This window comes from Eumetopias jubatus, unplaced genomic scaffold, assembly GCF_037043125.1.
Source record: "Eumetopias jubatus isolate StellerSeaLion01/CBP00866 unplaced genomic scaffold, mEumJub1_p1.0 scaffold_15, whole genome shotgun sequence".
In the NCBI taxonomy this organism is placed as follows: domain Eukaryota; kingdom Metazoa; phylum Chordata; class Mammalia; order Carnivora; family Otariidae; genus Eumetopias; species Eumetopias jubatus.
Genome location: NW_028274821.1, coordinates 26,500,626 through 26,524,198, shown reverse-complemented (window position 1 = coordinate 26,524,198; position 23,573 = coordinate 26,500,626). Strand labels below are relative to the sequence as shown.

Here is a 23,573-nt window from a genome sequence, read left to right as displayed (position 1 = left end):
ATCCCTTGGATCTTAGATGCCTGAAACCTTGGATAGTACTTCACCTTATATATACAATGTGTGTTTCCTTATACATACATACCTGTGATAAAGTTTGAATTATTAGGCCCAGTAAGAGATGAGCAACTAATAATAAAACAGAAAAACTGTAACAATATACTGTAATAAAAGTTAAGTGAATGTGGTCCTTCTCTCTCAGAATATCTTATTGTACTGTACTCATCCTTATGATGATGATGATGTGAGATGATAAAATGCCTCTGTGATGAGATGAAATGAAGGGACTGATGTAAGTATGTTGTGTTATAGCATTAGGGTTAGTATTGACCTTAGGTCAGAAGGAAGATCATCTGTGCTGGACCACAGTTGACCATGGGTAACTGAAACCAGGGATGAAGTGGGACTAATATACTTGGGTGACTTTTGGTGCCAAAGATGGTACTGATTTCTGCTTAGTTAAAATATTTTACGAAAAGTATTACTAAATTTGTCACATGAAGTTCTTACCTATGAAGAGATACTTCTGAATAGGCAAAGCTATTTTATGATCATATTACATTTAAATACTGGTTTTTGTGTATTTGTCTCTTGAAAATTATTAATATATTACTTTATGAAGTAATGTAAAATTGATTTACTTATTCACCAAAGGCATATTATCTTTTTTCTTACTTTTCTTTTTTTCTTTTTCTTAAAAAACAGGAATGTTTGGCAGTCAGGACCCTTGATCCTCTTGTCAACACCTCCAGTCTGATAATGAGGAAGTGTTTTCCTAAAAATCGCCTGCCACTCCCAACGATTAAAAGTTCTTTCCATTTCCAGTTGCCAGTTATTCCTGTGACTGGGCCTGTGGCCCAGCTCTACAGTTTACCCCCTGAAGGTAAAACTGCATGTTTACTGCTGGCTTTCAGTGATTCTTGGAATTGTGTGACTGTCGACTTTTTTTTCCCCTCATTTCTAGTTCCACAGCAAAAGAAGACCTTAATGAACACAATAAACTTTCACATTATATTTTAAGTTAAATATTTCTTTAAATATAAGAAATTGAGTTCTGATAATTAAAGGCAGTAGTATGGAATGTGTTATATATATGTAAATTTGAATTTGAAAAACTTTAAGCATTACATAGGAACATTATTTCGTAGTTTACATAAATTTTCAAAGGATAAGAGTGTAAACATTAAATGTTTAGGTAGTTATATTTGGGCTTACATTTATAACTTTTTGGTGAGCTTCATTTTTGTTTAAGTTAAGAATACCTAATCACCAAAAATGTTATTTTTTTTAATTTTTATTTTTTTTAAGATTTATTTATTTATTGGAGAAGGGAGGTGCAGAGCCTAGAGATTGACACAGGGCTCAATCTTAGGACCTTGAGATCATGACTTAAGCCAAAACCAGGAGTCAGTGGCTTAACTGTGCCACCCAGGTGCCTCTGCATTTTTTATTATAAAATAATTCATCTCTCTTCATAGAGTTTCTACATATTCCCATGAAATTTCTATGGCAAGAATTCAAGAATTTAACAGATGACTCACTGATAAAAAATTGAAAAGAGAAGGTAAAATGTACTTTAAGAAGCATAAAAAAATACTGGTCCAAATTAACAGAGTAATTTCTTTCTACTGCAATCAGGTTCAACTATTTAAATAATACTTAAAAATTTTACAATTTCTATTATCAGGGTTAGTTTCCTTATGTAAATTCATAGTTCTCCTAAGAAAAAGGTTCAGTGTTAGTGTATATGGTTCACAGAAGTGTTTTCTAGTGATTCGGAATTTGCATATAAATATGCGTAGTATTATAATGCTTTGGAAAAGGGAAGGTGAAAATAGAAAAACGCCTACCAATATTCTTCTTTTTCTTTAATTTTTTATTATTATGTTCAATATAGCATATAGTACATCATTAGTTTTTGATGTAGTGTTCAGCGATTCATCAGTTGCATATAACACCCAGTGCTCATCACCACATGTGCCCTCCTTAATACCCATCACCGGGCTAACCCATCCCCTCACCCCCCTCCCTCTGTAACCCTCAGTTTGGTTCCCAGAGTCCAGAGTTGCTCATGGTTTGTCTCCTGCTCTGATTTCTTCCCATTCAGTTTCCCTCCCTTCCCCTGTGGTCCTCCATGCTATTCTTTATGTTCCACACGTGAGTGAAACCATATGACAATTGACTTTCTCTGCTTGACTTATTTCACTTAGCATAATCCCCTCCAGTTCTATCCATGTCAATGCAAATGGTGGGTATTCATCCTTTCTGATGGCTGAGTAATATTCCATTGTATATATGAACCACATCTTTTTTTTTTTAAAGATTTATTTATTTATTCATTTGAAAGAGAGAGAATGAGAGAGAGAGAGAGAGGCCACATGAGAGGGGGGAGGGTCAGAGGGAGAAGCAGACTCCCCACTGAGCAGGGAGCCTGATGTGGGACTCAATCCAGGGACTCCAGGATCATGACCTGAGCTGAAGGCAGTCGCTTAACCAACTGAGCCACCCAGGCGCCCATGAATCACATCTTCTTTATCCATTCATCTGTTGAAGGGCATCTTGGCTCCTTCCAGAGTCCACGGTAGTTTGGCTATTGTGGACATTGCTGCTATGAACATTGGGGTGCAGGTGCCCCTTCTTTTCACTACATCTATATCTTTGGGGTAAATACACAGTAGTGTAATTGCTGGGTTGTAGGCTAGCTCTATTTTTAATGTCTTGAGGAACCTCCATACTGTTTTCCAGAGTGGCAGTACCAGCTTGCATTCCCACCAACAGTGTAAGAGGGTTCAGACACTTCTCCAAAGATATACAAATGGCTAACAGACACATGAAAAAAATGTTTGACATCACTAGCCATCAGAGAAATACAAATCAAAACCACATGAGATACCACCTTACACCAGTTAGAGTAGCAAAAATTAACAATACAGGAAACAAAAATGTTACGGTTTATGCTTAAGAAAACTTGCATGTGACTTACCTAAATGAAAATAATGAAATTATTAGAAGTTGGCTGTTTGCCATTTCAATACAATACTGGGAACATAGTAAAAGAAGTAAGAGTTGAAATCTTAATGTGGGGAAAAAGTAGAATTCTTTTGGGTAAGATCTAGTAAAATGGAAAAGGGAATGTAGTCTGGACTATTAGAATTTCTAAAGTATTTTCTCATCAGTTGATAAATTTTTTTATGATGTAAGAGAATTTTCAGGTAATTATAGTTTTATTATCTTTGATGCAGATTTATTAGTGGTATATAATGCAGAGTGCACTGTATGATTTTTTTAAAAGTATTTTATTATTAAAGTGCACCTTTAGTCTATGCAAAATACCAAGATGGATTATTCAGAAACTTCCTTTAAAGGGTTTAAAAAGTCTACAACTCAGTATGGGACTTGAGTAAGATAGTGAAGTGAAAATAGTGATCTAATTTCTCTTTCCCATTGCATTTAAAATTACCAAGAGACTTTAAAAATAGGGGAAAATCTGTACCAAAAGTGAAAACAAGGTAAAAGAAACATTCTCATGAAATAAACATAGAACGTGCACCAAACATCGTGGAGGTATGACTATATTAAAGAAGAGCATCAATTCTCTACTCACCCTTCTGTGAATGCAGTACGTCTGTCTCCAAGTTGAGGTACCAGTAGCACCTAAGTTGGACAGACAATCAAGGAGCAGTTGGAGTCCTTTTCTCTCCTGTATCTCAGTGTAGGATTATGGGGGTTTAAGTGGTGGTTGTAACTGCTAGAAAGCTGGGGAGACTTCTGTATGATATAGCAGGTGGTAATACTGGGAGGAGATAGGATATAGGATTTACCCCATAGTGTTCTTTATTCAGTGTACAGAATAATCACATATGAGGTAAGAAAGTAACTTCTAGTTAGCACTTCTAGTGCAGTGAATTCACCAAACATGGGGAAAAAATGACAGAGATGATATTTTTTGAGGGCTCCTTTCCTGTCTCATCTCAGACTAATGGATCACTAAATTATAAAGGGAGATTTACACTGACGGACAAGTCTTCATGATTAAGATGTGAGAGGAGAGTTTTGACAGCATCTGTGCAGACACAAGGCAAATACCCTTTTTCTGTTCACCATTTTTCATATATCAGACTTCGTTACATTGATCACAATTTTCATTATTTTTTACCTTCCTCAGTTAGAATGTAAGTTCCACGAGGATAGAACTGTTGTTTTTTTCCTTCATTTTATCCTCAGCATCTATTAGACACAGTTAGTGTACACTTAACATTTGTTGATGAAGGAATTGAGCTGACCTCAAGGCTTAGTCTCTAGAACATTAAATGCCAAAAGATAGTGAAGCAGCATCTTACAGAGGTTTCAAGGAGAGTCCTGATTCAAGATTTCTGAACACTTATTAGTTGCCATCCATATGTGAAGGTGACATATTCTTAGGTATATAAGGGTTTGGAAGTGATTATCCAGGTACCCTTTCTGAAGTAATTACACGAAATATTACTCTAGTCTGGCCAGTGATGAATTAAGATGACAAGAATAGAGACAACATGGTAGCAGAATCATTGTATTAAACAGTACAAATTGTTAATTATGTAATACTAAATAATTATAACACTATTTTTTGAAATACATCAACCAACTCTTGGCCAAGGATACATAATACACAGTTATAACAAACTGGGTTTTTTACACAAATAAACTAAAATTTTTATTTATATTATATATATGTTTGATAGAGTTCCTATTCTTAGGATATTACACTATTCTTGCATTTCTAAAATAATCATAGGAATAGTGGTTCATATATGCATTTTAAAATGTAAAAGTACTTCTGAAACGGAGATCCTTAGCCTGGGAACTATTGACTCATAGGAATCCATGGATGGACTTCAAAGACTATGAACACTCTTAAATTCTATATAAATTATGTATTTTTTTTCCTGGGAAAAATTCTTAAAGAGGCTCATTTATTACTGTTACAGAAAAGCAAGGAAATTTCAGAGATGCACAAAAATCCTGAGAGCGCTAAATACAAAGCAAGGACCAGCAAATCAGCTTTAGTAATAAGATATCTAAATGGATAAAATACTCTGACTAAAAGGAGAAGAATTGACTAGGAGGCAAGATGGCAGAAGAGTAAGGGACCTCGTTTCATCTGGTCTCTTGAATTTAGCTAGATAATTGTTAAATCATTCTGAACACCTATGAATTCAACCTGAGATGTAAGAAGAGAATTGCTGGAATTCTACAAATAGAAAAGCAACCACTTTTTTGCAAGGTAGAAGGTATAGAGAAGTGAATCTGAGGGGATATATTGGAAGATAAATGTCAGGGGGGTGGGGAGCCTCTGAAAGCTGGCTACGAGAAAGTGATATGGCACTAGAGTGCAAAATGGAAATTTTTAGAAGTCTGCTCCAGTGAGAGACATCCCTGCCTGATGGGTGCTCAGGTGGCAAAGCAGGGCAGAATCCTAGGTGGGACAGTGTGGTCTCAGGATTGGGTCACAGAAAGAATGGGGGTGCCTGAGCTGGCAGAGTTCCCAATCATTGGAGTGGAGAAACAGGCTACAGTCTGAGAGGGGTCCCTGCCTAGGACTCATATGTTCTCTCTCTCAAGGAGAGCAAGAAGACCCTAGCAGCTTTTGCCTCTTAAGATCCCTCTAGCCATAGGTACCACTGCTACTTGAAGACCTCCATAGTATTGGCCACAGAGGAACCCCCCACAGTCAGTGTTAACATTGACCTCTGCTGACAGAGCTGTATGGAGACTATGCTGCTCTGCCTTTCCAGGAAGCAAAGATACTACATCTTCCCCCAGTCTGTGCGTTCACAGCTGTTTTCTGGTGAAAGTCTTTCCCCACCCAAGCCAATCAGTCCTAAAAGACTGGAAGAAGCAACTGCATCCTCAAATGGAATAGTAAATATCCTCCAGACTGAGAGGGCACTTTGAGACCAAAAAACTACGCAAGCCAAGCCCTTCCATACCATTTATAGAGTTTTTTTCAGGGTAACTTACTGACAAGGTCAGGCAATCCAGGTGCTGCTACACAGCTGTTCTCGCCCAGGCCAGACCTTAATCCACAGCTTTTATAGAGCAGGGGGCATTTGTGGTGTGGTCAAAGGGTAGTTATCTAAAGTGGTGCCATATGTGCACCAGAAGCTCTCTACTCGATATCCAAACTGGTGCCATCTATGCACCACTTTAGGGAAGATCAGAACAAGCCTTCCTGCTTTATGATCAGGGCATTACTGGGCCCTGACAGAGATCATTGCTTGGACATGAACAAGATGGAGGGCCAAAGATGGAGTTGGTGTTATTAGCACTCCTACACAGACCAGTATCTCTGGTGAACATAGATGCAGAAATCCATAGCAAAGTAACAGCAAACTGATTTTTAACAACAAATTAGAAGGATAATATACCATGATCAAGTGGAATTCATCTCTGGGATGCAAGGACGTTTCACCATCCACAACTTAAAATGTGATAAAGCACATTAACAATGAAGGATGAAGATCATATCATCTTGATAGATGCAGGAAAAAAATTTGACAAAATTCAAAATCCTTTTATGATTAAAAACTCTTAACAAACTGGGTATAGAAGGAATGTTCCTCATCATAATAAAGACCGTGTATGATAAACCCGTAGCTAATATTGTGCTCAGTGATAAAAAGTTAAAAACTTTTCCAAAGATATTGTCTCTCACCATTTCTATTCAACACAGTACTGGATATCCTAGCTATAATAATAATTAGGCTAGAAAAAGAAAGAAAAGGCATCCAAATCCTATAGGAAAAGTAAAATTATCTGTTTGCAGATGGCATGGTCTTATATATACAAAACTGTAAAGTCTCTACCAAAAAACTCTTGGAACTAATAAACAAGTTCCGTAAAGTTGCAGGATATAAAATCAAATATATAAAAATCAATTGTGTTTCTATACAATTATAGTAAACTCTCTGAAAGAGAAATTAAGATAGTAATCCTATGTACAGTAACATTGAAAGTAATCCTATGTACATTGAAAGCAAAATAGGAATAAATTTACTAAGGAGCTGGAAGACCTGTACAAGACATTGATGAAAGAGATTGAAGAAGACACAAATAAATGGAAAGATATCCTCTGTTCTTGGATTGGAAGAATTAATATTGTGAAAATGCCCATATTACCCAAAGTGGTCTGCAGATTTAAAGCAATCTCTTTGAAAATTGCAATAGCATTTTTTCACAGAAATAGAAAAAACTATCCTCAAACTTTATGGAACTACAAAAGACCCCCAGTAGCCAGAGTGATCCTGGGAAAGAAGAACAAAGCTAGATATCACAGTTCTAGATTTCAAGCTATTACAAAGCTATGGTAATCAAAACAGTATGGTACTCAAAGCAGGCACATAGACCTCTAGTGGGATGGAATAGATAGCCCAGACAAACCCATGCATATGTGGTCAGCTAATTTTTGATTAAAGGCACTAAGAATACACAGGCGGGAAAGGACGTTTTCAATAAATTGTATTGGGAAAGCTAGATATCCACATAGAAAAGAATGAAATTGGATCCCTGTCTTATACCACTAACAAAAAATTATCTTGAAGTGGATCAAAACTTATAAGACCTGAAATGGCAAAACTCCTAGAAGAAAACTTGGGGAAAATGATCTTTGACATTGGTCTTGGCAGTGATTTCTTGGATAAGATACCAAAAGCACAAGCAGTGGAAGCTGAAATAAACAAATGGGATTATGACAAACTAAAGAGATTCTGCACAGCCCAGGAAACAATAAATTATAACGGCAATTTCAATTTATTGCCCTACAGGATGGGAGAAGGTATTTCCAAAATGTATCTGGGAATAGGCTACTGTCTAAAATATATATAAAAAACCTCACACAGCTGAAGAATATAAAAGCAAGTAATTCAGTTAAAAATTGGGCAAAGAACCTGAATAAATATTTTCCCAAAGAAAACATACAGATAGCCAATAGTATATGAAAAAGTGCTCAACATCAGTAATCATCAGGGAAATGGAAATCAAAACCATAGTAAGATATCACCTCATACCTGTTAGAATGGCTGTTATCAAAAAGACAAGACATAGGAACTATTTGCAAGGTTGTGAAGAAAATGGAACCCTTTAACACTGTTGGTGGGGATGTAAAATGGTATAGCTAATCTGGATAACAGTGTGGAGGTTCCTCAAAAAATTAAAAATAGAACTACCGTATGATCTAGCAATCCTACTTCTGAGTATATATCCAAAGGAATTGAAATCATTATCTTAAAGAGAGATCTGTACACCCATGTTCCCTGTAGCATTATGTACAGTAGTCAAATTTATAAATAACTGTAATGTCCTTTGATGGATAAATGGATAAAGGACAGTGATATATATGAATATTATTAAGATAATGTAAAGAAAGGAAATCCTGCCATTTGCAGCAACATGGATGAACCTGGAGGGTAGTGAAATATGCCAGACAGAAAGGCAAATACTGTATGGTATCACTTACATGTAGAATTTTAAAAGCAAACAAACAAAAAAAAATGATTTTGTAGAAACAGAATAGAATGTTGGATGCCAGGAGTGAGGGGAGTGGTAAATGGGGTGCTGGGATCAAAGGGTACAGATTTTCAGTTTAAGAAAATTAAGTTCTGAGGATCTATTGTACAGTATGGTGACTATGGTTAATAATAGGGTATTGCATATTTGGACATTTCCAAGAGGAGCTCTTAAACATTCATCACAGTTAACATTGTTAATTATGTGAGGTGATGGATGTGTGAATTATCTTCATCTTGGTAATCATTTTACCATGTATATTTGTATCAGATCATCACATTTGTACACTTTATATTACAATTAATATTTATTATTTCTTCTTCAATAGAGTTAAATAGTTTAGAAGAATGTCCTTTTAAAATATTCTCTCCTTTGTTTTAAAGTGCGCACTTCCCTGAGTACTCTTTCACCCTTCTTGCCTTGTCTCCCCCATGGCCATGGTCCTCATGTACCTTTACATTCTGTTCCCTGAGTTTTTCTCTAATGCATATTCATTCTTCATCCCCATTCCTGCTGTACTGGTTCAGTTACTGTCTCCTGTTAATTGGCCCCCTTCTGTATATGTGCTCCCTCTCTCACATCTGCCAGAGTGATCTTTTGAGCAATGTTAAGTCAAATTAAGCCATTCTCTTGAAAATTCTCAGTGCTTGTCTTGCATAGGTTAAAAATCTAAACTACTTGGTCCCTTCATTTTCTCATTCTTATTTGCCTTTTTTAGTACTTTCCCAAGTATACAAGTTTAGTTACACTTGCCGTTTTTCAGGGATATCATCTCAACTCTTTTTTTCTTCTTAAAAGCCACACTCACCCACCCTTATGTTGGCCTTGAAAGCTGCTGTATTTTCTTCAGGATACTGCTTAATTACTACCTGTTCTGTGGAGTGATTATTCATAGCCCCTTGACCTCAAGTTAGTTACTTATTCCATCCTTTGTTTTCCCAAACAAACGTTGCCTTCATTAATGTTTACTTTTATATTGTAGTTACCTGTTTAGTCTTTTCTGCTCTTTAACCTTATGTGCTCCTGGAGGACAGGGACTATATTTACACATATTTTTAAAAATTCCCAGCACACAACACTACATACATGGCACATGGTAGCCATTGAAACAAATAAATGGGAAATCAGTTGTTAAAGGAATAAAATCAGTTTTTGAAATTTATCATGTACAGGAAATAAGCTGTTTCATTCAGGCTGTTGCAACGGAAGACATTCGTTTTTAAAAATCGAGAACATCAGTAAAAACACCCATACATTTCTACAGTGCTTTTTCAAATTTTAGTATCTCATAGGTTTTCAACACCTAGGACAGCCTTAGAGACATTTTTAATAAGGAATTTCATTTACTTTTCATTTGGTGATTAAAATACCAATGTTGTATGTATATAGCATCCTTCCTTCATATGTGCATGTTGTAGGATGCTTACCTCTGACCTACTTATAGCATGTTTTGTGTCACAGTGGATGACGTAGTAGATGAAAGTGATGACAATGATGATATTGACTTAGAAGCCGAAAACGAAACTGAAAATGAAGATGACGTAGATCAGAATTTTAAGGTTAGTATAAATCTCTATCTTTGGTCAACTTTATGAGTTATATATGCAGTTGTAAAATAAAGATTGGGGAAATAGGTGTAGCTTAATGGTAGATTAATTGGTTTTGTCCACATCTTTTTATTGTGATAACTGTGGACACTAAGGCAAGGGAAAATGAAAAATGATGTTGCTTTGAATGCATTGGTCTGAAAAGGTCCTTAAAATAACTTATTTTCACTCTTTTTGACCAGGATAACCTCAGGTAACTGATCTGACTTAGGTTTCAAAGTCTGAGTTTGAAGGAAAGTGGTTTGAGACTCTAAGTGGCAACCTGTTCCTCTTTTAACAGTCTTTTGGGGATATAAAAATAGTAGGAAAATAATCTGTAACTGCTGGATTTTTGGTAAGAATTAGTGTTTACATAATGATTCTTAGGTTTCAGTTCATTGGAGAGGAAATGGACAAAAGTGTTTATTGAATTGAAACAAGATAAAAAAAATTGTTATGTGTGATGTTAAGTAAAGAGGCAGGGGAGTTTTTAGACTTTTATGGCACTTCTGGAAGTGTAGAGATGGTATTTGCTTTATTTAGTGTCAGGGGGTCATTTTAGTATCTGTGAAAAAATGCCTGCTTAACTCCTTCAGTTTTTAGCTGTTTAGCTTAGTCTCTTTTGGCGGGTGGGAAGGGATTCATTTGACCCTTGCCTGCTTGGCCCTTTTCGTCTTGAAATGCTACATCACAATTGGGTACACTGAGTATTTGACCCTCTCTGGAGATAGAATCTAAGATACTGGAAGGAGATACCCATTTTAATAGTAGATGTAGTTCCAGTTTCATTATCACCGAATGCAATCACCAAGGCAAGCTTTGGCAGAATTGTCAAGTTAGCCAGTCTGGGCAGAATAATGGTTTGCATTCTTGCCTCAAGAAGCTAGAAAGAAGAGAAACAGTGCAGGCTCTGATTTTCAAGGCAAAATATCTGGTTAACTGTGTGATTGTGGTTCTGGACTTGATATAAGTGGAAGAACTGTGGGATCCAAGTTATGAGAATTTAAATTCTGTTGTGTAAAGTGTTCTTTAGATAATAGAAGCTATATTAAACATCACCTGTTTGGATTCTTTGGGAACTGAATGTTTTGGGATAGTAAAATTTCAGATTGCTGTTAAATTTATACTTTAACATATTTTGATAGAAGCCTTTCTCTTTTGTACTGTATGTTTCCATGTTGTTAAAAGCATAGTTTGTTGAGTATAATTTACTTTATGGCTCAGGGTCCTCATTAAACATATCTGTTGTTGGGATCACTACAGATGTAAAGACAGAGATTGGTGGGGAAATAGAACTAATAGGAATTATAACAATCATTCTGATTTTGCTGCTTGGAAATTGTCAGTGTGTATGCATGAATACATACTTAAAATTTTTTAAAAAATCATATGAGGGTAAGTTACATATATTATGTATCATGGTCCTTTACCCCTAAATATGTCAGTGACTATTTCCTAAGAATAGTGGTACTCTCTTACATAACCACAAGGCAGTTATCAACTTGATAAATTTATAGTGATATAACATTTTTTATCTGATCTGCCATCCATATTCCACTTTGTCAGTTGATCTAATAAATGTCCTTTGTGAGGTTTTTTTTTCCTTCTCTCTAGAATAGGAACTAGCATCAGATATTGTGTTTAATTATTTTGTCCCTTAAGTCTCCCTTAATTTAGAATATTTCCATATTTTTTTTGTCTTTTGTGACATTTATATCTTTGAAAAATACAGTTGTTGGCTGTATTATTCACTGGAGTAGCTGTGATTGCTTACATTTTCTCCTGCTTTATCTTAACACACCAGTTATAATAATGAGAAAAAAATAATAGATTCAATTTATTCAACATCTAATCCTATTCTAGTCCATGGTCTTTTTTTTAATTAACTAATTAATTTTTATTTTTTTAAATTTATTAGAGAGAGAGCACAAGCAGAGGGAACAACAGGGGGAGAGAGAGAAGCAGGCTCCTTGCTCAGCTGGAAGCCCAACTCGGGGCTCGATCCCAGCACCCCAAGATCATGACCTGGGCCGAAGGCAGACACCTAACCAACTGAGCCACCCAGGCGCCCATGCTTTTTTTTTTTTTTTTAAATTGAAATACAGTTGACACACAATATTTTATTAGTTTCAGGTATACAGCAGTGATTTGACATTATGTAATGTTCACCACGATAAGTCTAGTTAGACCTTTTGCATTTACCATCTATGCTAGTTCCTGCTCTTTACCTATAGTAATTATTAAATCCTCATCTTAGTCCTATAAGGTACATGATATTATTACCTCTGCTTTACAGGGCTAATAATTAGAAGAGGGAGGCACAGAATGTACCTTATAAGATGTGGGGCCAGGATTCAGAATAAAGCAGTCTGAGGTGAATGTCCACTCTCTCTACCACCATACTATACCAAAATGTTATTTTTTTTTTAAGATTTTATTTATTTATTTGACAGAGAAAGAAAGGAAAGGGAGAAAGTAGCAGAGGGAGAGGGAGAAGCAGACTTCCCGCTGAGCAGGGAGCCTGATGTGGGTCTTGATCCTGGATTCCAGGATTATGACCTGAGCCGAAGGCAGAAGCTTAACCAACTGAGCCACCCAGGTGCCCCAGCCAAAATGTTATTTATTTATTTATTTATTTTAAGGACTACAGAACTGTTGGCTTTTTGAGACTGCTGAGCTGTATTATCTTATTTTTCTTCTTGACCATAGTTTGCCTTACTGTCATTGGCAGTTACATTTGGACTTAATTTTTCCTTTTTATCTAAATCTTGTTATTTATTTCCTGTGTCAGGTGAACCTGCTACATACAGGCTTAATATTTGTTTGTGTTGGATTGTGATTATAGTTTTAGAGACTGTTTTTCCCTCACCATAGTGATTCCATTCTCTTTACCCCAGATTTTTCAGTTTGGAGCATTTATAGAAACTTGGAGATTTAGAACACTCATCTCCATTAGCTCTAGGACTTGTCAGTATATAAACTTCAATGCGTTCTTTTCCCCTCCTTTACTTGAGAAGAACTTTACGCAGTGGTGGAAGGTGGCTGTTTTTTTTTTTTTTTTTCCTAAATCTGTCAGGAGCTCTTCATCTTTGTTTTCCCCTAAACCAAAACAAAATTGCCTGCTATTGACCTCTCAAAGTGTAGTTTTTTTCTCACAGTGCCTATTTTACAGATAAATTCATTTTTTTTGAAAGTAGAGAGCAAATATGTAAGGCTCTATTTTCATGAAGTAGTATTGAATGTTGAATTCTGGTCTGTTTAGAGAAGGAATACTTTTGTAAACTTTTTGTTATTTTGAAAGCATTGTCTACTTTATTAGGTGCCAAACAAGGAAATTATATATTTTGGTTCATCAATGCATAATTTAAGATCTGTGAAATTCCATGTTCATGTCCTAATAATTATACAATAATTATACACTAACATGATACTCTTTAAATACAACCAGTGTTTATTATTTATGGCAAGGGAGAAAATCTTTTTATTGGTTATACAAATAATAGCTAAGTTCCTGAATATGAACTTTGAGAAATATAAAATATGTTTTTCCTTTTAAATTACTTGGTAATATGAAGTGTATATATTTAGTCAGATACATGTATATAAAGCATTATAAGGATTGAAGCATGGTAGAGTAGATTTAAGGCTAAAAGTAAGTTTACTCACTGAAATTAAAACCCATTGAAAATTAGTAAGTGGTCTTTATATCTCTCTTTAGCAATGAAGATAATGATGAGTTTGTATTTGTGTGAGGCCAGATTTGTTGAAGGTCATAGAGAGAATAGCTTGGATGGTAGGTAAACTGACACTTGTCTTTCTGGCACAGTGTATATTAGGTCTTTGAACAGATACAGATTGAATTAATCCCAGATACATATCCTGTTTTTCTGAGGTCATACCTCCCCTTTAAATTTACCCTCTTCCTTCCTAAAGGGGCGTGGAAATAATTTCTGGCTGTTTTTCAATTTTTTTTACTCTTTTTTCCCCCAGAAAAAGAGTGTGTGGTGACACTGAGCTTTTCTAAGGGAACTTTGTTGACCGTGGAATAGAAGAGTACAGGGTAATCATTGGTTTGTCTTGAGGCAGTGCACTGACCAACAGAGTATGCTCTGAAATCCATGATTAGTTTTACATCCTCTTTGCACACTATGTAATTTTGAGCAAGCCCCTTAACCTCTCTCTACCTTGGTTTCCTCTTCAGTTAAATGGAAGTAATGATGCTATCTACTTCATAGAGTTCTTCTGCAGATTAAATTATGTAAAATCCTTAGCATAGTGCTTCTCACATTTTCAGTGCTTAGTATATGTTAGTTATTTTGATTATCCACCACCACCATCATATATTTATATTTTTCAATTTAGTTTTCTTAAGTTTAACTACCCTTTAATATGAGTAAAACTATGGCAACTAAGGAGATTGAGGGGAGCATCCTTTAGTCTGGATCTTGACACTAGGTTTTCTATCTTGAGGAGCCCAAATACTATTTTCAACACAACAATGACCCAATACCAGCAAATTTCATTTATGGTAAAATTAGTACAACCTTTATTCAGTGATTATTCTCTACATGTAATTAATAATTTGGAAAACTTTATTCTGAAATGTAGTCTGTAATTTTACCTTTTTCTTAACTGGTTACATTTTTATTATTTCAGAATGATGATATTGAAACGGATATTAACAAACTAAAACCCCAACAGGAACCCGGACGAACGATAGAAGAACTTAAAATGTATGAACACCTTTTCCCTGAGCTTGTTGATGATTTTCAGGTATAAATATAGAAAATACAGCATCTTAATTGATTTTAAGAAACAGTTCTTTTTTGTTTTTCCTTCCTTAGGCCTGTAATCCCTGTTTTCCCTTTGCTTTTTATTTCTAAAATATGAAAGTAGTATTGCCTTTCTGGGTGACATTGGACAGTTACTTTAGCATTCTGAGCTACAAACTACTTATCTGTAAAATGAGGGGACTAACTCATTAAATTTTTGGACCTAGCTTTTACATTTTTTCATCACTTTGGCTCATTGCTTTAATTGGCATAGTTTTTAAAAAATAATCTTTAAAATGGCATTTTAAAATCTTATGTTGAAGTCATCTTTCTGTCAGTTGCATCCAACTGAAGGGGGAGGTGGGAGCTGAGAAATTGCTAAATTAAAACTGAAGTCTCTGTTTGTTGGATTGTTTTTCCTGACAGTCACCATATAACTGGGGGGCCAGGGGAGAACAACGTGAAGTCTTTATATCTGAGTTGGTTCACAGGGAGAGTGACTTCTCATTAACATTTCTTACCCTCATTTATTTACTGGAATGTACTACTTACTTAGCGTGGGTTACATAGCAAGTAAATCGGATTGAATTGATGGCAATTAGTAGATAGAGTTTCTTATTCTCACTCAGCTGCCCCCTTATGGTGGGTCCTTGAATAAGTCCCTGAAATTGCCTAGGATCTTAACCTGTAAAATAAAGCATTCAAACCAGATAATCTCAGATTTATTCAGCTCTTACTACAGGACCCCATGCCTCCCAAATCCATACATTTAATTCCTAGTTGCTTAAAGAAAAGGACTTTAATGTAAGGTTATATGTGGGAAATAAAAAAAGGAAAGACAGTTGACCCTTGAAAAACATAGGGGTTAGGGGTGCCAGCCTTCCAGGAGAGTAAAAAAATGCGTGTATAACTTTTGACACCCCCAAAACTTAATAGCCTGTTGACTGAAATCCTTACCCATAAGGTAAGCCATTGATTAACACATTTTGTATGCTATATGTATTATATATTGTGTTCATACAGTAAAGTAAGCTAAGGAAAAGAAGACATTATTAAGAAAATCATAAGGAAGTAAACTGCTATACTGTATGTATCAGAAAAAAATCCATGTGTGAGTGGACCCGTGCAGTTCCTACCATGTTGCTCAAGGGTGGGCTGGGCTGTGCTTGCTAGCTAATGTTTGTATTTCACAGTTGTCATATTCAGGGCTCTCTTTAGGAACTTAGGAGCTTTGGATGCACTAGGAGCAGCAGCAGGTTGCCCTTCCTCCCCTCCTCAGTTCCTTGGCACTTTCAGAGATTTGGGGGATGTTGGAGGGTCCTCTGAAATCAGGGGAACTAGAAAGAAGGCAGGGATAAAGGAGAGCGCTATCTGTCAAAAAGAGAACAAGAATGCAGGAAGAGGCATTTGGGAAACGATACAGTGTGATTTTCTCCCACTGAACGTACCAGAAGTATCTGGCTACTCTTTTCAACACCTTTGTGCCCAGCTAAAGAACTCAAAATGCAACTCTGGAGGTAATAAATACTGCTAACTCAAAGCAGAAAAATATTGTGGAAGGGATTTGGGTGGGGAGGGGATTGATTATTATGTGAAGAAGTCACCTACTTTCTTCTCTCTGTATGTATAAGAACTATATAACATGTTTAAAAATGGTAAGAGTTTTGATGTGGGAATAAAGAAAAATAATTTTTTTTTAATGGGTGTCAAGGCCAGGATTTTGATTCTCATTCTTTCGCAGGCCACTTCTTTCTTGTAGGCTGTGATGGTGAGTTCTTGTGTGTCTGCCTGTTAATGCTTCACCTGGAACAGGCTACCCTTGATGGTTTCCTGCTCGGCACCTAACAGCCAGCCAGCTTGTCCTTTAGTTTGGCTGCTTGTAGGAGAGCAGGTTCCTACTTTTGGTCTGACTTGGCCAGGGTCAGATGGTGAAGACAGGTTTGTCAGAGTGTAAGTGCTCTGAAAAGTCTCCCCAAGTGAGTCACTCCTTTTTATTATGTTTAAGCAAAAGAAGCTGCTTCAAGTATTTCAGATAACATGTATTTATTAATGTGTCTCTCTATTTTGCCATAAAGAAAAATGTAGAACAGCTGTATTTCTGTAGCATGTGTTATGGGGAATAGCACATTGTCTTTTATTTACATAACTGGAAAATCATTTCTAAAGTAGTTGTGTTGGCACTTGACTATCTTTTGCATTTTTAAATTTCAGAGGAACGCATTGTTCAAATACTTTAGTCTCTTTTTTGAAGTGTGTGTTGGAACTATATCTAAGCAGCAGTATTTAAGTAATATATTTTTGAGAATTAAAAATATTGGTTGGTTCCAGATAAGAAGTATTTGAAAGGATTTTTTTCAGCCATCATCTTATCAAATACTGTCAGATCATGACATATTAAACATAAATGAAATTAATTTCGATTATGACTTCTTCCATTTGGATTTGCATGTCATTTTCAGTATCAACCATTGGAGCTTAAAATTACTTGATGTGTTTGTTGGAATTCTGAACACCATCCACTTTGTTTCCACATGTGTTAAGGCTATTATTCAGTGGCCAGATGGAAGCAAATTGAATGCAAGATATAGAATTGTTAAAATAATTATCAACAGACTTTTTGAAGGCCCTTACCATGCTTTTAAAACTATAATTATTTATTCATAGTGACAATTACAGTTTTATTTGCTTTTGTTTCTTAATGGCAGAATATTGGAAGTGTCAAAATTCTGAATTTTCACAGCTCTTTTTTTCAAATGTTTGTGGTAGCATGATGACAGTTACCATATGGACTTTTGTTTTTCTTTTTTTCCTCTTTTTAATTTGGTTTTAAATTTTTATTGAAGTTATGTGTGGACAGAATTTGAAGAGTCACATAGTTTTATATAGTTTAATCAGGAAAAACTGGGTCCCCTTCCCACTTGCTATTTCCTGGAATCACTTTTAGCATGTTTTTGAAGTTGAAATTCCCATGTATCTAAATGGTAGGCTTACAGTGCCAAATCTTGATTTTCCTGCCCCCCCTTTTTTTTAATCTTTTAAAAAAAGAGTTTATTTTATTTTAGAGAGAGAGAGCAGGTAGGGGGTGGGAGAGAGGGAGAAACAGAATCCCAAGTAGACTCCCTGCTGAGCGCAGAGCCCAGTGCAGGGCTCTGTCCCAGGACCCCAAGATCATGACCTGAGCCAAAATCAGCAGTCGGACGCTTAACCAGCTGAGCCACCCAGGCATCCCTGAAATGAACTTTTAATAGTTATGAAGTTACTGATGTTGTAAAGTTGCTTATCTCTAAGAATTTAAGGCAAAAAAGTAAAAAAAAAAAAAAATGTAGCTAAATTAACTTTGGTGACTTGCCTGGTGTCTTTTATTTTTATTTTTGAGAGAGGGAGAGTGCATGAGTCGGGGGGCAGAGGCAGAGGGAGGGAGAGAATCTTGAGCAGACTCCATGTCCAGTGCAGGCTCAATCCTACAACTCGAGATCCTGACCTGAGCTGAAATCAGGAGTCAGATGCTCAACCTACCAAGCCACTCAGGTGCCCCTTGCCTGTTATCTTTTTAAATCTTTTTACTTTCAACTTTTTGATATCCCTAGGTGTGTATCTTTTTAAACAGTATATAGTATAAACAGTATAGTTTATACTATAAACTACTATATACAACAGTATATAGTATAAACAAACAGTATATGGTTGGATTTAAAAAAATCAAGTCTGCGTCTTTGCCATTTAACTGGGACATTTAGTTCATTTACATATAATTATTACTGTATTTGGTTTTATATTTATGAGATCTTATTTTGTGTTTCCATTTGTTTCATCTCTGTGTCTTTGTCTTTTTTTTGGCCTTCATTTGGATTGACTATGTTTTTGTTTCACTTTTTCACCCTAATTTGTTTGAAAGCTATACAGTCTTTTTTTATTTTAATCAACTTTGTTGAGGTATAATTTACATACAATAAAGTACATTCCTTTAAAGTGTAAGTTTGAGTATTGACACATATACAGAAGTTTTAGCTACTCTTGATGTTGTAACATACATTTTTACTATTCTGACGTTAATTGGGACCTTTCTTCTTTCTTTTAATTATAAAAGGAAACTTGGGATACTTTAAGTATAATCACTTCCCAAACCAATGTTCACACTTTTAATTTATGTTTTAACTTTAGCTTAAAAAAAGAAAATCCATATGATGGTACTGCTTTGTGTTTTACATTAAGTGTTTAAGATTTATGGACATTTTTACTACTTTTTTGGTTTTTTACTTCTTGTTTCTCAGAACTTCAGTCTGACTTACTTTCCTTCTGCTGGAATTACATCTTTTAGTCTCTGTCTCTCGCTTTTGGTTTGAAAGTGTCTTTCAAGAATGATTATTCTTGAAAGTTAGTTTCTCTGGCTAATTTTTAAAAATCAGCTTTATTGAAGTATAATTTACATGCAGTAAATTATTCATCTTTAAGTTCATTGAGTTTTGACAAATTCATACAACTGTGCAACCACCGACCCAGCCAAGATACAGAATTATTTCTGTCACCCCAGGTGTGTCCCTGGGCCCCTGTGTCTTTGTGGTCAGTCTTCTTACCTCCTGCCCAGGTAACTGCTCATCTGCTCTCTGTCACTAAAGGTTAATTTTGCCTGTTATGGAACTTCTGATACTATGTGAATGTACTCTTGTTTAAGGCCTCTGTGTTCATCTTAGGGTTTTGAGATTCACTGATGTTATTGCATGTATCAGTGGCTCTTTCCTGATTGCTGAGTAGTATTTCATTGTATGGAAGTACCACAATTTCTTTATCTGTTCACTTGATGAATACTGGAATGTTTGCAGTTTGGGGCTACTGTGAATAAAATTGATACTAGCATCTGTGTAAAAAGCTTTTTGTGGAAATTTGCCTTCATTTCTCTTGGGTAAATACCTATGAGTGAAATCGCTGGGTAGTATGTATGCAAAGTGTATGTTTTCGTTTTATATAAACACATTGTTTCTGGTGATTTTCAAGATAATTTCTTTAGCTTCATGCTCCAGTTTCCTAGTAGTGTTGACTAAAGGCAGGTATTCTTTTCTTAAATCTTGTTTGGGATTCACTGTCTTTTGGAATCTGAGTTGTTTTCTCTTAGGGGTTGGAAAAACTCACCTCTCCTCCAGACACTGCCTTTTTTCTCTTTCCTTCTCTCTTTTCTTTTGGCATTACTAATTGGTTGTAGACTTTTTTACTCTCTTCCATATCTTTTAACTCTTTTTCATGTTTTCTTTCTCCATGCTGCATTCAACTAAATTCATTTGAACAGTCTGCCAGTTTTGTAATTTTATTTTTGGTTCTATCTGATTGGTCATTATAAACATCCATTAGATATTAAAACTTGTTTTATTTTTGGTTTTAGAAGGTTTAAAAAAATTTATTTCATCACTCTTAAACTTCTTGTTTCTTTTTATCATTGGAACATATAGCAATCCTCTTTAATTTTAATTTTTTTACATTTTTTTATGTTATGTTAATCACTGTACATTACATTATTAGTTTTTGATGGTGTGTTCCATGATTCATTGTTTGTGTATAACACCCAGTGCTCCACGCAGAACGTGCCCTCTTTAATACCCATCACCAGGCTAACCCATCCCCCCACCCCCTCCCCTCTAGAACCCTCAGTTGTTTCTCAGAGTCCATATTCTCTCATGGTTCGTCTCCCCCTCTGAATTACCCCCCTTCATTTTTCCCTTCCTACTATCTTCTTCTTCTTCTTCTTCTTCTTCTTCTTCTTCTTTTTTTTAAACATATAATGTAGTATTTGTTTCAGAGGTACAGATCTGTGATTCAGCAGTCTTACAGTGCTCACCATAGCATTGGGGGAGGGTATGTGCTATGGTAAACTTCTTGTTTCTTGTCTTTTATTTCTTTGAACATATTACATATAGCCATTTAATTAGTCTTATAATTTTAGTGTCTGAAATTCTTGCAGGTCTTTTCCTACGTGTTTGTTTTAGTTCCTTCTACTTGATTAATTTTTCATTTAGTTGTTTTTTTTTCTCCAGTGAGCTGATCATTTCTTTATAATTCTGCTTGTGGAGCTTATGTGGAAACTCCAGAAGTTTTTGTTATTCCTTTTGACAGGCACTCTTATAGGTTACATTCCTCCTTGAGGGTGTTTGGACCCCTCAGATAATGTGAATTCAGGCTGCAGTCTGTGTGATGTGATGGCAGACTTTTGGTACTAATTTATGAGTAGTGATTTTTTTACCCTCTTAGTGCTAAGGTTTGAGACTATTGGTTTTCTTTGCTATTTCTTTTGTGGTGGGGCTATTTCTAGGGAATTTATATCAAATGTTTCATTCTCTGGGGTTTCATCTTTATGGGAGGAGGATCTTTTGGTAGACTCCCCACCTTATGCAGGTTCTGGGATAGTTTCTTATACTTTATACTCTGAGATAGAAAAACCTAAACCCCAGGTCACCTGGTTTAGCAGATGTTTTCCAAGTGAAAGCCACCTTCAGTCTTAGCACTTTGGGGTCCCATCTTCATTACTATTTGTTCTTTGTTTTTGCTGTCTTATCCACTTGTTGTACTTAAAATATTTTAATATCTTATCCAACAACTGTAAGAGTTCCTGTGGGTTGATACCTAGCTCACCATGTTTCCTACAACAGAAATTTTTTTTTTTTTTTAGAATTACAGGATCACATTTTAATACCTGAATTTTACAGTTCAGCATTAATATTACCATATGTATACAAATGGTGTAAAACAAGTGCATTGGTATTTTTAATACAAAATAAACATCTGTTTTATGAAAAAACTATCTTTCATATCTACGTAGGCAGCCCATCTTTTCTAAACAATAGTCAAAGTTAAAATTAACTACAAAATTCTCCAAAACAGGGGAAATTGCTTCAGTTTAAGTTCTTTCAGGAAGAATGGACCCATAACACATATCACGAGGGTGATCTGAAGATTGTAGCTGGAATTACTGTTTTTAGTTTTTTTCCCCAATGCATTAAATTGTAGTTTGGGGGATGTTGTTCTCAATTCAGCATGATCTCAGATCATAGCTGAGCAGACTAACATCAAAATATTTACAGTTAACTTGCTGTTCTAAAAATAAAACCTCTTTTAACTGTTTGCCTCAACTTACTATTTTAAATTCATTTATGTACATGGCATGTGCTTATACTCTTTAAAAAAAGCAGCTTTCATATTACACTCTTGTTTATGGGAAAACTTCATGTGCTGTATACTGACTTTGATACTGAGGCGACTTCTTGGATCAAAATGGCATCTAGATATTAAATGTCACTTAATTCAGCACTATTCTTTGTATGCTAGTCTTTATAAATCAACAGAGTTTTTTCCCTTTAACAGCTGTAATGCAGAGCCACCTACCTACTGCCTCCTCTGTGCCTCCACTGTCTCCTTCGATTAGATGTGGTAGAGGGGCTGAGAATGAATCATCTTTGAGTCCCTGGTTTTTATACAGTGGGTATTTAAGGAATGGATCACAGAGGAAAAGATTCTTAATTTTCATGACATAATGTGTGTAAAGAAGTTAAAGAAAATTAAAAGAAGTGCAAATTCAGAAAAATATTTGCAAAAAATGGCTTAGAGGATTAGTGTGTGTGTGTGTGTGTGTGTGTGTGTGTGTATGTGTGTATTTTTTAATATATGAATTTATACAACAAAATAAGAAAAACCCTATATTCCAGGAACAAAAAAGTTACCTCTGAAGAATTAAACCAGTTAACAGATGTATAGAAAATTTTTTGCTTTTCTCATAGAGAAAATTTCTCATAGAGAAATTAAAATTAAAATAGCATTAGACGATATCTCTTACAACCACTTTTGAAAAAGTGTTTTAAAACTATAATACCTGATGTTGGCAAGGAAGAGGGGCAGTTGAAATAGATAATCTCATACACCGTTATTGAGAATAAGCATTAAGTTTTGTTGGAGAGTATTTGGACAATGTGTATTAAACATTAAAATTGATTATAGTATCTGACCTTGTAAGTCCATGTCAGTGCTTAGGAAATCATCCTAAACAAAGAAAAAATATATGCAAAACAATGTTCATTATGGAATTCTTTATAATAATAAAATTTTGGAAATGGCTCAGTTATACACTTTGTTCATGTGTTTAAATCCTTCACTGTTGTTTAAAGGATTTAATGCCTAACTGTGGAATAAAGGTTAAATCAATTGTATATTTCTTTGGTAGAGTCTTATATAGATAAAAAAAATTTCTGTAAGTATAAAAAGAGAGATGTTTACTTGACCTATCAGCAGTATTCTTTTTTTAAACCTGGCTTCCAGGACATTTTTCTTTCCTGGTATTTGTCTTTCCAGACTGGCTTTTCCTTTTCCATCTCTTCTGTTTTATCTTCATCTGCTCAACCTATGTAGATTGATTGTAGTGCCTCAGTGTTCAGTCTTTTCTCTTCTCTTTAGTTCTTTCCATTGATGATTTCCAGTCTCATGGTTTGGAATAGTATCTGTATGCTCATGACTCCTAAATATTTATCTTCTGGATGGATAGTTTTTCTCAATTCTAGACTCATATGTCTAATTGCCTACTTTAATACTCACATTTAACCTCTCAGAGCTAAACTGGTGCTTTTCATTTATTTAGGCAAGCACTTAGGCACCATGTGTGACACCTCTCTGTACCTTATGTCCTGCATCTGGTCTTTGA

General features: G+C 35.4%; 1 protein-coding gene across 2 annotated transcripts in view; it reads left to right on the top strand.

Annotated features, from left to right (window-relative positions):
* The window catches only part of AGTPBP1 (ATP/GTP binding carboxypeptidase 1), a 158,104-nt gene that overhangs the window by 72,539 nt on the left and 61,992 nt on the right, over positions 1-23,573 (top strand). For both annotated transcript variants that reach the window (XM_028122253.2, XM_028122254.2), the window contains exons 11-13: positions 703-880; positions 10,003-10,100; positions 14,784-14,900. In XM_028122253.2, coding sequence (XP_027978054.1) covers positions 703-880; positions 10,003-10,100; positions 14,784-14,900 — 393 coding nt within the window. The remainder of the gene's footprint in view (positions 1-702; positions 881-10,002; positions 10,101-14,783; positions 14,901-23,573) is intronic.